Here is a 12,289-nt window from a genome sequence, read left to right on the forward strand (position 1 = left end):
GAAAACTGCTTATTCTAAATGCTAGCTTAGCAGATAATTTTAGTTTCTTTCTTCCTCCATCTTTATCCTTTCCCTGGTTCAGAGCCTGTCTGCACAATTTAGTTTAAAACCACACACACCCAAACCCAACAACTCCTTTTCCCCCAAAACACAGAGAAAAGGGAAGAACAAACTTTAAGGGGCTTTAGTTGCCTTTCCTTTTTCTATCACTAACTTTTAAAAAAGCTATTTCTATAGGGAGAGAGATAAACAAGTAGTGGGCAAAAAAAAAAAAAAAAAATCATTGCGTTTCATATAACAGCTCTAGGCTTTCAGAAAGAGAAGCTCAGAGAGGTTAAGTAACAACTTGCTTAAGTTCACACAGAATCTGAGATTCAGGTCTGTCAGGTACTAAGACCTATGTACTATTCTGTTAGTCTGCCATTACTGCCTTTGAGTGTCCCATTCCCATTTTTTAAATTTCATTTTTTCTAGTTCTGACCAGTACCTGGCCAATCGCTGTTCTAAGAAATGGTACCGTTCCTCTCTGAGGCTTCCTCCAAAGAGTTCTCCAACTCCGGGAACCAGAAGATCAACAGCAGCAACCTGAAAAGGAAAAAACTCACAAACACTATTCTGTTTTCAGACCATCCCAACAATGTCAGCTTCTGAAGCAAGTGGAACTTACAACATTCTGATGACTGGCTGTTTAACTGCTTACAGTTAAACAGAATCTTATTTATGTTAGCTGTTCATGTCCCCTCTTTTAATACTGTTTAATTATTATCTTTAGAATATAAAATGCAGGTGGACAGTTCCCCCTCTGGCACCATTTTATGTGGTATACTTAACAAAAATATGTTTTCTGCACAAATGTGGTGTAAATGTTAGTCATAAAAAATGTGGAAAGTATTAATAATTATAAAAATATTTTAAAACACCTATGATCATGCAGAAGCAATTACATGTTAGCAGATTTTCTTTCAGGTTTTTTCCTTGTATGCTTAAAAAGTATAACAGAGATCAAATTACATATAAAATTTACCATTCTCATTATCTTAGCCAATATAATACAATAAATATTTTTCCTATGTTAGTAAAAATACTTCACATACTTAATGTTTTAATAGCTGCACAGTTTACTGTTTAGAAGTATAGTTTATTTAAGAGCTTTCTGTTGAATATTCAGGGTGTGTGTGTGTCTTTCATAAATAATGTGGCAATGATGTTTTTCTTTAATTTGAAGTATGTTAGTACATGTAAAATATGCTCTGATTGTTAATCAAATTAAAACAAAGAGATAACACTTTGGTGTTATCAAAATGGTAGAGATAAACAATATAAACAAATATGGATTAGAGAATGCATAAACTAATACTCTCATACCTCTGATACAACCTTTCTGGTCAGCAACTGGGCAAAAGATAATCAAAAGCTTTAAAAGTGCAATTTGCTTTGACTCAGCAATAGGAGTTCTAGGAACTAGTTCCAACAAAATAATCAGCGATGCAAAAAAAAGAAAAAAAATTCAACACACAGAATATTTACTACAGTATTGCTTACAGTAACAAAAAATTCAAGTGTACAGCAAGAGGAGACCATCAGATAAATTTTAGACATGGAAGAAAAATGACTGACATCTATAACACATAATGAGGTGTAAACTGTGTTGCTATGATTTCTTTTCTTTTATTCCTATTTTCTTATTTTCTACAAGAAAAGTGTTATACTTTTGTAACAGAACAACAAAAAAATTGTAATAGGGTAAAATGGTGGCTTGATATTTTAACTTGTATTTCTTCACTTACTAGTAATATTTACATTTTTGAGGATGTTTATTTGCTATCTATATTATTTTGTGACTTGGCAATTCTTTTTTGCAAGTGGGGGAGGGGGAGGACAAAGAGGTGCCAGGTAGACATTTTTTTTTTTTTTCAGGTAGACATTTATATGGCCAGTAATAAGAAGGCACAAAACTCAGATTTAATTTACCAATAAAAATTAGGAATCCATAGAACACATTTAATAATACATAAACATCTAATCTTTAAATGTACCTTATATTATAAACTCTTTTCTTAAATTTGCCTTACTTTAATATTAAGTCATTCCCTTGTTTTGATTTCAGAATTTTTGACTGAGGTATACTTTATAAATAACTAGTTTAATAAAGACTGTAATAATTTAAGAATGTGTGCCAAATGCTATATAATCCTCACTAATATCATTAAAGAGAAAACATGAGACGTGATTTTCATCACTCAGCCAAATTAAATTGAGACGGGACAGAAATTTACTAATGGTTTCTAATTTTACAGAATCTCCTACTACTCAATAAGCTGGTGAGGAGTAAGTGTACAAACAGCTCTTTTTCACACTACAACTGCAGGTTGACTACATTTTACATTATTATGTACTAGTATTAAAGGAAGAAGACTGTTCTACAAACCATAGGAAATGTATTTGTGGTTTAAGCCTCTACGAGCTTTGGCTCGAACGGCTGACTCAGACAGTATCTGGCCCCTAAAAACAATGGGTGCAGCTGGAAAAGAGAGCCTTCCAGAAGTGACAGTCTGAAGGTGCAGATGGGCTGCAGGTAGCAAGGAATGAAAATCCCCTTTGGATAGTAAAATGGCTAGTCTGGGTAGATGTGCTGAAATGCACACTTTTTACTTTGACATAAATTCTCCAGGTATGGGCAAAACTGGAAATTTCCTTCATCACTATTGCTTGATTTGAGGCTCAAGTTATTTTGATGCAGTTCGATTCACAAGCCCCAGCAAGGGAAATTCATTAGATACTCCTTGGTATTTAAGTCCTAAAAGATAATGCTCTTAAAGTGCTACACTCAATATGCCAGCAAATTTGGAAAATTTATCAGTGGCCACAGGACTGGAAAAGGTCAGTTTTCATTCCAGTTCCAAAGAAGGACAATGCCAAAGAATGTTCAAACAACTGCATACAATTGTGCTCATTTACATGCTAGCAAGGTAATGCTCAAAATCCTTCAAGCTAGGCTTCAATAGTACATGAACTGAGAACTTCCAGATGTATAAGCTGGAGTTAGAAAAAGCAAAAGAGTTCCAGAAAAACATTTACTTCTGCTTCGTTGACTACGCTAAAGCCTTTGACTGTGTGGATCACAAAAAAACTGAAAAATTCTTAAAGAGATGGGAATACCAGACCATCTTACCTGCCTCCTAAGAAACTTATATACAGGTCAAGAAGCAGTAGTTAGAACCAGACATGGAACAATGGACTGGTTCCAAATTGAGAAAGGAGTATGTTAAGGCTATACAATGTCACCATGCTTATTTAACTTTTAAGCAGAGTACATCATGCAAAATGCCAGGCGATGAATCACAAGCTGGAATCAAGACTGCTGGGAGAATTATCAACAAACTCAGATATGCAGATGATACCACTCTAATGGCAGAAAGTGAAGAGGAACTAAAGCACCTCTTAATGAAGGCAAAAGAAGAGAGTGAAAAAGCTGGCTTAAAACTCAACCTTCAAAAAACTAAGATCATAGCATCCAGTCCCACCACTTCATGGCAAACAGATGGGGAAAAAAAGGAAACAGTGACAGACTTTATTTTCTTGGGCTCCAAAATCACTGCAGATGGTGACTGCAGCCATGAAATTAAAAGATGCTTGCTCCTTGGAAGGAAAGGTGAAAGTGAAAGTCTCTCAGTTGTGTTCGGGATTCTTTGAGACCCCATGGACTATACAGTCCATGGAATTCTCCAGACCAGAACACTGGAGTGGGTAGCCATTCCCTTCTCCAGGGGACCTTCCTGACCCAGGAATCAACCAGGGTCTCCTGCACTGCAGGCAGACTCTTTACCACCTGAGCTACCAGGGAAGCCCTCCTTGGAAGGAAAGCTATGACAAATCTAGACACCGTATTACAAAGCAGAGACATCACTTTGCCGACAAAGGTCTGTATAGTCAAAGTTATGATTCTTCTAGTAGTCATGTCGAATGTGAGAGTTGGATCATAAAGAAGTCTAAGCGCCAAAGAACTGATGCTTTCGAATTGTGGTATTGGAGAAGACTCTTGAGAGTCCCTTGGACAGCAAGGAGATCAAACCAGTCAATCCTAAAGAAAATCAATCCTGGATATTCACTAGAAGGATTGATGATGAAGCTCCAATACTTTGGCCACCTGATGTGAAGAGCTGACTCATTGGAAAAGACCCTGATGCTGGGAAAGATTGGGGGCAGGAGGAGAAGGGGATGACAGAAGATGAGATGGTTGGATGGCATCACTGACTCAATGGACATGAGTTTGAGCAAACTCAAGGAGATAGTGAAGGACAGGGAAGCCTGGTGTGATGCAGTCCATGGAGTCACAAAGAGTTGCAAACCACTTAGCGATGGAACCACCACCACCACCCCTTGGTTGAGTATTCTTCCTTCCAAGATGACCTCACAATATGTACTCTACTGAGTGTACATAGCCAATGTTTAAAATTTTATGATTTACTAAACAACACTGATACAACTTTTAAAATTAGAATACTACTCAGTGATCCTGGCATCTTATCAGGGACTGCTAGGCAGTCATTTGTCCTAATCACACATGGCTGAATGGAATGAATGGACATTATTCTCTGTGAAACCAATACCCTAGCTGAATATTTGCCACCAGCCTTTGGAGGAATTGCTTAGGACTCAAATTCACGGCATGGGACATTTTGCATGTTTGCTTAGATTCACTTCATTTAGACGCACAATCTGTCCCTTTCAAATGATCAAATATGTTTGGTCATTTATAAGTTATTCTTATATATTCAAATGAGCAAAAACTTAGGCTATCTGAAATCAGAAAATTTTAGAGCTGGTTAGTACACTGTAGATCATCCAGTACAATTCTCTGATTTTTATGGCAGGAGCAGCTGAGGCTCAGAGAATGGAAAGACATGCCTAAGGCCACACAAATAACTAGTAAGAGAGCTGGCTTTCAAGAAAGCCCTAGTAACTTCTTAGTCCAGTGTACTTTTCACTATAACAATTGTGCATATCACTATTAGTAGTATTATTTTTTGGAGAGGGTGAGGGGAAAAAAGAAAGAAAAAGAAACTATAACTGTAAAAATATATCATATTATTATTCATTACTTCTTGCCAAATGTTATAAGCATAAGTTAAACATTCTCCTACACTTCTCTCTTGACTTCCCTGAGAAGGCAACTGTTGAGACACACCTGTTTCAATATTTTTAGATGGCATTGCACCCTTTGCAGAAGCTCTTGCAACCCTGCTCATAATCTGTTACTGCATCCCTACTAAAAGAAACACAGAATTCAGTTAGCTGACCCAAAGCCTGTTCACTCACCATTGAAAAAACTAAAGTAGGGATGGAAGCAGACACGTTGTTTAAGTGAGCTGAAAAGAAATCTAGGTCGCTAATAAATCAATGTTGTATATATCAGTAAATTAAGTAAGTTATATTTTAATAATTAGCTCTGAGAAGCTATAACACTGCATAAACTACAAAAGTACATGAAAGTTTATTATAATACTTTCAGGTTTCAGGCTGTGAGATCACATTAATAGAGAGACCTGTCATAATGAAGGCCTCCTGGTACTTCTAAAAGTAACTGTGACTGCAGTCTATGAGAGAATTGCCTTTTAAAGAATCTTATGTAATGGCATTTAATGATAAGGCAACACCCCGCTCCCACCCCCACATACATACATTTTAACAATACTGTGCTTTAACACAATAAAGACTTAATCAAAATTTAGAAAGAAAGAGGACTTCACACTTACTGACTACCTACCATCCCAAACACTGTGTTATGCATTTTTCATATATTATTAATTATGAATTAATTCAATCCTCATAATTCTGGAAAATATTATCATCTAATTTTTACAGATGGAAAAATAAAACTCAAAGAAATTAAATGGCTTATCTAAGATCACATAGTTTATAACACAAAGACCTGAGACCTGAACCTAAGGGTGCCTGATTCTAAAGCCTTGGGACATTCTTATTCCATGGAGCCAACATTCAAACAAAATTTAGAGTAAAAACTGCTCTTTAGCTTCCCAGGAACTTCCTTAGCAAATCAACTCACTCACTATTTGTCCCAGACTGTGCTGTGCTTGATTCATCCATCTTCCAACCGTATGTGTGTGTATGTGTCTGTGTCTCTGTGTGTGTCTGTGAGTTGTATGTGTGCACACTGAGTCCTGTCCAACTCCTTGCGACCCCAAGGACTGTAGCCCACCAGGCTCCTCTGTCCATGGATTTTCCAGGCAAGAATACTGGAGCAGGTTGCCATTTCCTACTCCCCAAACCAGGGATCAAACCAGTGTCTCTTGCGTCTCCTGCACTGGCAGGCAGATTCTTTACCACTGAGCCACCTGGGAAGTCCATCACCAAATAGATACCAGGTGCCTGCTATGTCCCAGGCATTATGCTAGGCAACAGGATACACTCATAAGTGAAAAAAAAAGGTCCTCAAGTCCTTTGGCATAGAGAAAAGTGTCACTAAATAAATAGCTATACAAATAAATGTAAAAATACAACCGTGTTAAGAAATAAGATGGATTAGGTTAGTAACTCCAGGTTTGAAAATTAAAGTGGTACACTGTAGTTTAGTGCATCCCTGACTCAGAAGAGAGGATCAAGGAAGGTTTCTCTGCAGAAATGATTACTGAGAAGAGATCTAAGAATAAGTAAAATGACTTAGCTGAAGAAGGTTGTTCTTAATTTAGAGGTCACTATGCGCAAAGACCCTGTGATGAGGGAAAGTCCTGCCTGCCTATCAGAACACATGAGATAGAAGCAGCCAGAATACACTGAGGCTGTAGGCCAAATAAAGAACCTTGACTTTTGGTGTAAGAGCAGTGGGAGGCCACCGAACGGTTTTTAGAAGTAAGAGAACATGACCAGATTTACATTTTCTAAAAGTTCACGCTGAAATGGGGAGAATGAACTCAGAGGAGGAAAGAATGGATGCAGGCAGAAGACTGGTTAGGAGGCTACTGAAGTAGTCCTGGCAAGATATGATGGTATGTTAATCCAGAAATGTAAAAGTGGAAATAAAGAGAAGTAGATGGATTAGAGATTTATTTAGGAGTATAGAAATGGCAGAACTTGGTAACAGTTTCAATATGTGAAGTGAGAGAGGAGAACATTTCAAAGATGACTCAGGACTCTGGCTTGCACAATTAGATGAACACTGAATTTTCAAAGAAAATCAAATTTTGTGGGAGAAGGGGAGAAGAAGTGAAATCATAGGTTCAGTTTGGGGTATGTTAAGTTTGAGATGGTTTTATGATGCGTAAATGGAAGTAAGACAAGTCCAGGGCTCACAGGAGAAGTCTGGATTCAAGACATGAATTTCTGAGTTGTGTGAAAATATGCAGTGAGTTGTGGGTAAAGATGAAATCATCTGGGGAGAGAAAAGAAGACCTGGGGAGAAAAGGATGGAGGCATGAGGAATTCCAGCATCTAGTGAAAGAGGATGAACCTGAAAAGGAGACTGAGAAAGAATAATCCACTGAGAAAGGGAGAAAACTAGGAGAATGCTATCACAGAAGTCAAAGGGGAAAGAAGTTTTAAGTAGAAGAAAGTCCTAAATAGCACTGAATAATGCTGAGAGGTGAAGTAAAAGACTCTTTAAAAAAGTCTGCTAGGCTTAATAACATGACAATTATTACTGCTCCCAGAGCTTCAGTGGCACAATTACAGGGAATGATAGTGGTCTGAATATAAATCACATTAGAGGGCGGACGAATGAATGGTAATATATCCTATGGTGGTTACGAAACATTCACCATCCTGAAGAAGATTTTCATTTGAGAAAGGAAAATTTATATAGAGACTACAAAAAATAGACACAATGCCACTAATTAGTTTTACTGATCCTTTAAATGCCATAGAAATCCAGAAAGGCAGGCTCAGGGTGACTGGGTAAGCTAGGGAAGTCATCACAGAGCAGAAAACCTTAAGCAGAGTATTTATGAGTGCAAAACTGAATGACTGAAAAGTGCTCTACTGAGGGAAATTATGAGAGGAATACACAGTGTGTGTGTGTGCTGGAGGAGAGAGGTGGGATAGGATGGAGTGATAAAAAAAAAGCCAAGAGATACAGACACATTTCTGTGTTTTGTGATGTAAGCTCAACACTGAACAGACAACCTGCAATTGGATAATCCACTCCCTAGCCACTCTCACTTTTTTTGCTGCCAACCTGTGGGCCTATTCATCTCTCATAACTGATTATACCAGAGGCTTGGTAGGGAGAAGGGAAAATCAGAATCAAAAATCAACTGTGTTGCTTACTGCATTACTGTATTTGCATAATGCTGGCAAAATGTAGGGATGTGTAAAATCAGTGGCTAATGTGTAATTTTACATTTGTGACTTCTGAGGTAGTGTAATAAAGTGGAGAAGAACACAGACTTCAGAGCCAGAGGGAATCAGGTTTGAATAAGAACTCTACCACTTACTATCCATGGAGCCTTGAGAAATGCAATTGGTCTTTTTGCACCTCATTTTTCTATATGTAAAACTGGAAAAACAATGAGTTTCTTGGCAAGGTTGTTTTGTGATTTGTGACTTAAGAGATGACATGATAGTATTTGCTTCATACTAATTGGTGGCTAATACTGTTTTAGGAATGCTGTAATATGAGTGAAGACAGGAAAGACATTCAAACAGATAACCTTGTATACCTAAGATGAGGTAATTTTATTTATTAGGGGGTCCTGATCTACATTTTCCTACTGGTATTTATCTAAAAACAAGTGAAAAGTACAAGACAGAAAAGTTTGCATTTGGGAACTTTTCTGAGATAAACATATTTGTCTCATAGTTTTTTATAATTAATGATATTAAATAACTATTCAATACATATTTAAAGAGTAAAAAATATTCTTATTTTATGTTACTGCCAATTTTGTGAAAGAGAGAAGAGACAAAAAAAGAGAAAAAAAGGAAAACACCAGAAGTATAAAAGCCAACTGTAGTTGAGGGAAAAGAAAGAACAGAGGACAAGAAGAGCTAAAGAGGACAGACAGAGACAAGATGATGGAAGAGAGATGGTCAGAAGAGGACCAACCAAGAGGAGAATGCACCCAGACCTCTTCGCCCCTCCACAGCCCTCCCCTCGCTACTTCTACTTGATAGTCAAAGTACTCTAAGCTGCCTGCTACACCAAGCTAGCTCTTCCTTTGTCTGATAATGGCACTCCCATCATCTCCCCCTACCGCATGTGGTCTCCTAATCAGTATTTAATTTGATAGGAGACTGGGCATATTGCTAAACACTGCTATAGGGCTCTCAGTAATTTAAAAATACAAAACAAAATGCACCTACATTTGCATCTGCTTAACTGAGGATACCCTACGACAGAAATGAGGGAGTGTGCTTACAGAACACTGCGATCTTCTTTGGAAACACATTTTTAAAGGTGCCTGTGAGAAACGTTATCATTTTAAGAGATATAAAGAGTGAACGATATAATTTAAAAAAATATGCCAAAGGATAAATCAAATGAAATCAAGGGGAAAACCTCAGACTCTGAGAAGACTAACCCCGATTTATTTAGTGTCCCTACTTACTGTATGCTGAGGGCCATCTTCATTATCCCTCATGTAGAACGGCTTGAGTGCTAGTGGATAATTAATGACAAAGACTGGTATGTTGCCACAGTGCTTCACCAGGTATTTTTCATGCTCAGTGTGTAGATCAGCACCCCACTGTAATGAGAAGAAAGAAATTACCAAAGGAGAAGTCAGAGCTGAAATATACAATGCAGGACCTAAAAATAACCTGTATCAGTGCCAAGGGCTTCTTTTCCCTGAGGATCAGGAACGTGTGGAACTGTGTGCTGAGGTTACACAGACAGCGAAACTAGAGAGAGATGTGTGAACAGAACATTCAAAAGCCTGGAAAGATGAAAGCTGGAACTAGTAGATGAACACTGTGCTTTCTGTGCCCCATCTGAGGGAGCAGCATTTAGCAGACAAATAGGAAGACACAGAACGCTTTCCACGGTGCATAAAAGCTGATTCAGAATCGTAATTTTTATTAATATTGGCCAGAGCTGCTTCTACAGTTACTGTTCCTAAGTTTCAGGAAATTAAATGATGAGAGATAATATATCTAATACTCAGTCTATCTTTGGCTAGCTGGCTTCTCCCAGTGATTTTTTTTTTTTTTGATAAAAGAGTCAACTAATATATCAGGTGCTCTTTGATGAATATTTAATAACACTGTTCATCTATTTATTCACCAGACACTAATGTGCCTATTAAACCCCAAGTACCATCTAGGTACTAGAAACAGTGGTAAGGAAAGCAAAACGCCTAACTTTATGAAGCTTCTAGGGTAGAAGACAAATAAAATTAAAAAATTATACAAAGAAATCAATTGATTATAAATATAGTAAGCACAGGACACTCATAACTTAAGAGAAAATCTAACCTAACATCTAACATCTAACCTAACTTAAGAGAACATCTAACTGGGAATAGAACTGGTATAAGTAGTAGTTTGAAGACAAAGGTATTATATTCTTAACGTTATCTTATTAGTCCCATTTGTCTGGCAGTATCTTAATTACAGGAAAGAAGCAGTGGCAGAGAAATGAGGAGACTTGCCTCTAACATTATGTGCATGATCATGCTGTCTTTCTAGACCGATATCCTTGCCAATAAAAGAAGGGAGTTCAGGGAAAAAGCAAAAACACAAAACTTAGTGTTCTTTAAAGTGGATCACAAATTAGAAGCCTCTATAAAGTTCAAAAGAAAAAGAAATCTGTTTAATGTGTTGCCTAAACTTATTTGATCACATGACCTCTTTTGTCAACTGATAACATCATTCAGAAAATACTTTGAGAAACACTGAACTAGTTGATTGCTACACTGATATTCTATTCTATATTCTATGATATTTCTAAGGAATTTCATCTTTAAACTTGGGAAACTTATCTATAACTGCTTTTGTCACCGCTAGTCCAAATGGTATGATTCTACTTCAAAACAATTTTTCAGTCTATATATGTCGACAAGGTTGGGCAAACATCAAAAAAACCCAATGTACATGTATGAAATACTGCATATTGCTAATAAGAGAAATAAGGTTATTTTAAAGGACTCTTAATGAAATCAGATAAATATGAGAAAGAAATGTTCATATATATATCCTACCTCTGGAGTGAAGGTGAAGTTCTGGGATGCCTGCTTTAAGATCTCCACTGCCTCAGTATAAGAAATGCTGGAAAGAAAACGGGTAAAATCAGAAAAAGGTCTATACAATGGGCTGTTGTTAATTAGTGCATCTGAAAACTGTAAAAGGCTTATTTTCGTACTGTCTTTCAGATCACACATGAGTATCAAATGATTGCTGGGTTATCAGGAATGATTAGAAAAAATGATTATTGATAATCAGGAATTATGGCTGATTTAATCTTATGAGAGTGTGAGCAGTGTGAAGAGACATGGCCATTTGATAATCATACCCCGATCCACTTGTAGTGTACACAAAGATGCTAGTCACTCAAGAAAGTAAAGATTTTCTCTGAATTTATGTTATGCTAATGCATGAAAAGGTGTGAAATACTGAGACTGAAAGAGGAAAGCTCTCCTGAGAGCTATCATTCATTCACCTAACATACACTGAGCACTTTCCATGTTCTAGGTATCATTCCAGGCACCGGAGATCCAGTAAAGAAAAACAAAGACCCTGCCTTTATGCAGTGTGTGTGTGTCTGTGTGTGTGTGTAGAAAGATAAATAAACCAAAATAATAAAATGCCAGGGAGCTACTGGTGCTATGAAATAAACAAAGCAAGACAAAAAGAGGGTGTGTATGTGTGTATAGAAAGATAATAAACAAAAATAATATAATGCCAGGGAGCTACTGGTGCTATGAAGATAAACAAGGTAAAAAGGGGGTATTTGGTATACTATTTTAGATAAGATGGTCAAGAAAGGCCTTGCTGAATTGGTGACATTTGAACAGAATCCTGAATGAAGTAAGGAAATGAGCCATATAAATATCTAAGGGAGAGTATTCCAGGCAAAGGGAACAGTGAGTACAAAAACCTGCAGTGAGGAACAGTTTGGCTTATTCAAGGAACAACAACAAAAAAAGCCAATGTGACTACAGCATATTGAATAAGGAGAAGAATGCCAGTAAATTAGATGGGAAAGGTAATGAGAGGTCAGATCCTATGAACTCTTTCAGACCATGGTAAGGGATTAATAATATATTCTAGTATTGGAAGATTGTTCAGGAAAAATACCACTGGTTACCTCAGTAAGAAATCGCCATGCCTAAAGCAA

General features: G+C 37.1%; 1 protein-coding gene and 1 long non-coding RNA gene across 5 annotated transcripts in view; one reads left to right on the forward strand and one right to left on the reverse strand.

Moving 5' to 3' along the window:
• The window catches only part of LOC133074288 (uncharacterized), a 32,330-nt gene extending 31,717 nt beyond the window's left edge, over positions 1-613 (forward strand). Inside the window, exon 4 of the long non-coding RNA XR_009697138.1 lies at positions 475-613. This is a non-coding gene — a long non-coding RNA (uncharacterized LOC133074288). The remainder of the gene's footprint in view (positions 1-474) is intronic.
• NARS2 (asparaginyl-tRNA synthetase 2, mitochondrial) overlaps positions 1-12,289 on the reverse strand; it is a 132,251-nt gene that overhangs the window by 5,704 nt on the left and 114,258 nt on the right. For all 4 annotated transcript variants that reach the window (XM_061168357.1, XM_061168347.1, XM_061168371.1 and 1 more), the window contains 3 exons: positions 11,154-11,220; positions 9,564-9,701; positions 488-585 (listed from right to left, as the gene is read on the reverse strand). In XM_061168357.1, the coding sequence (XP_061024340.1) occupies positions 488-585; positions 9,564-9,701; positions 11,154-11,220 (303 nt within the window). The remainder of the gene's footprint in view (positions 1-487; positions 586-9,563; positions 9,702-11,153; positions 11,221-12,289) is intronic.

This window comes from Dama dama, chromosome 2, assembly GCF_033118175.1.
Source record: "Dama dama isolate Ldn47 chromosome 2, ASM3311817v1, whole genome shotgun sequence".
Taxonomy (NCBI): Eukaryota; Metazoa; Chordata; class Mammalia; order Artiodactyla; family Cervidae; genus Dama; species Dama dama.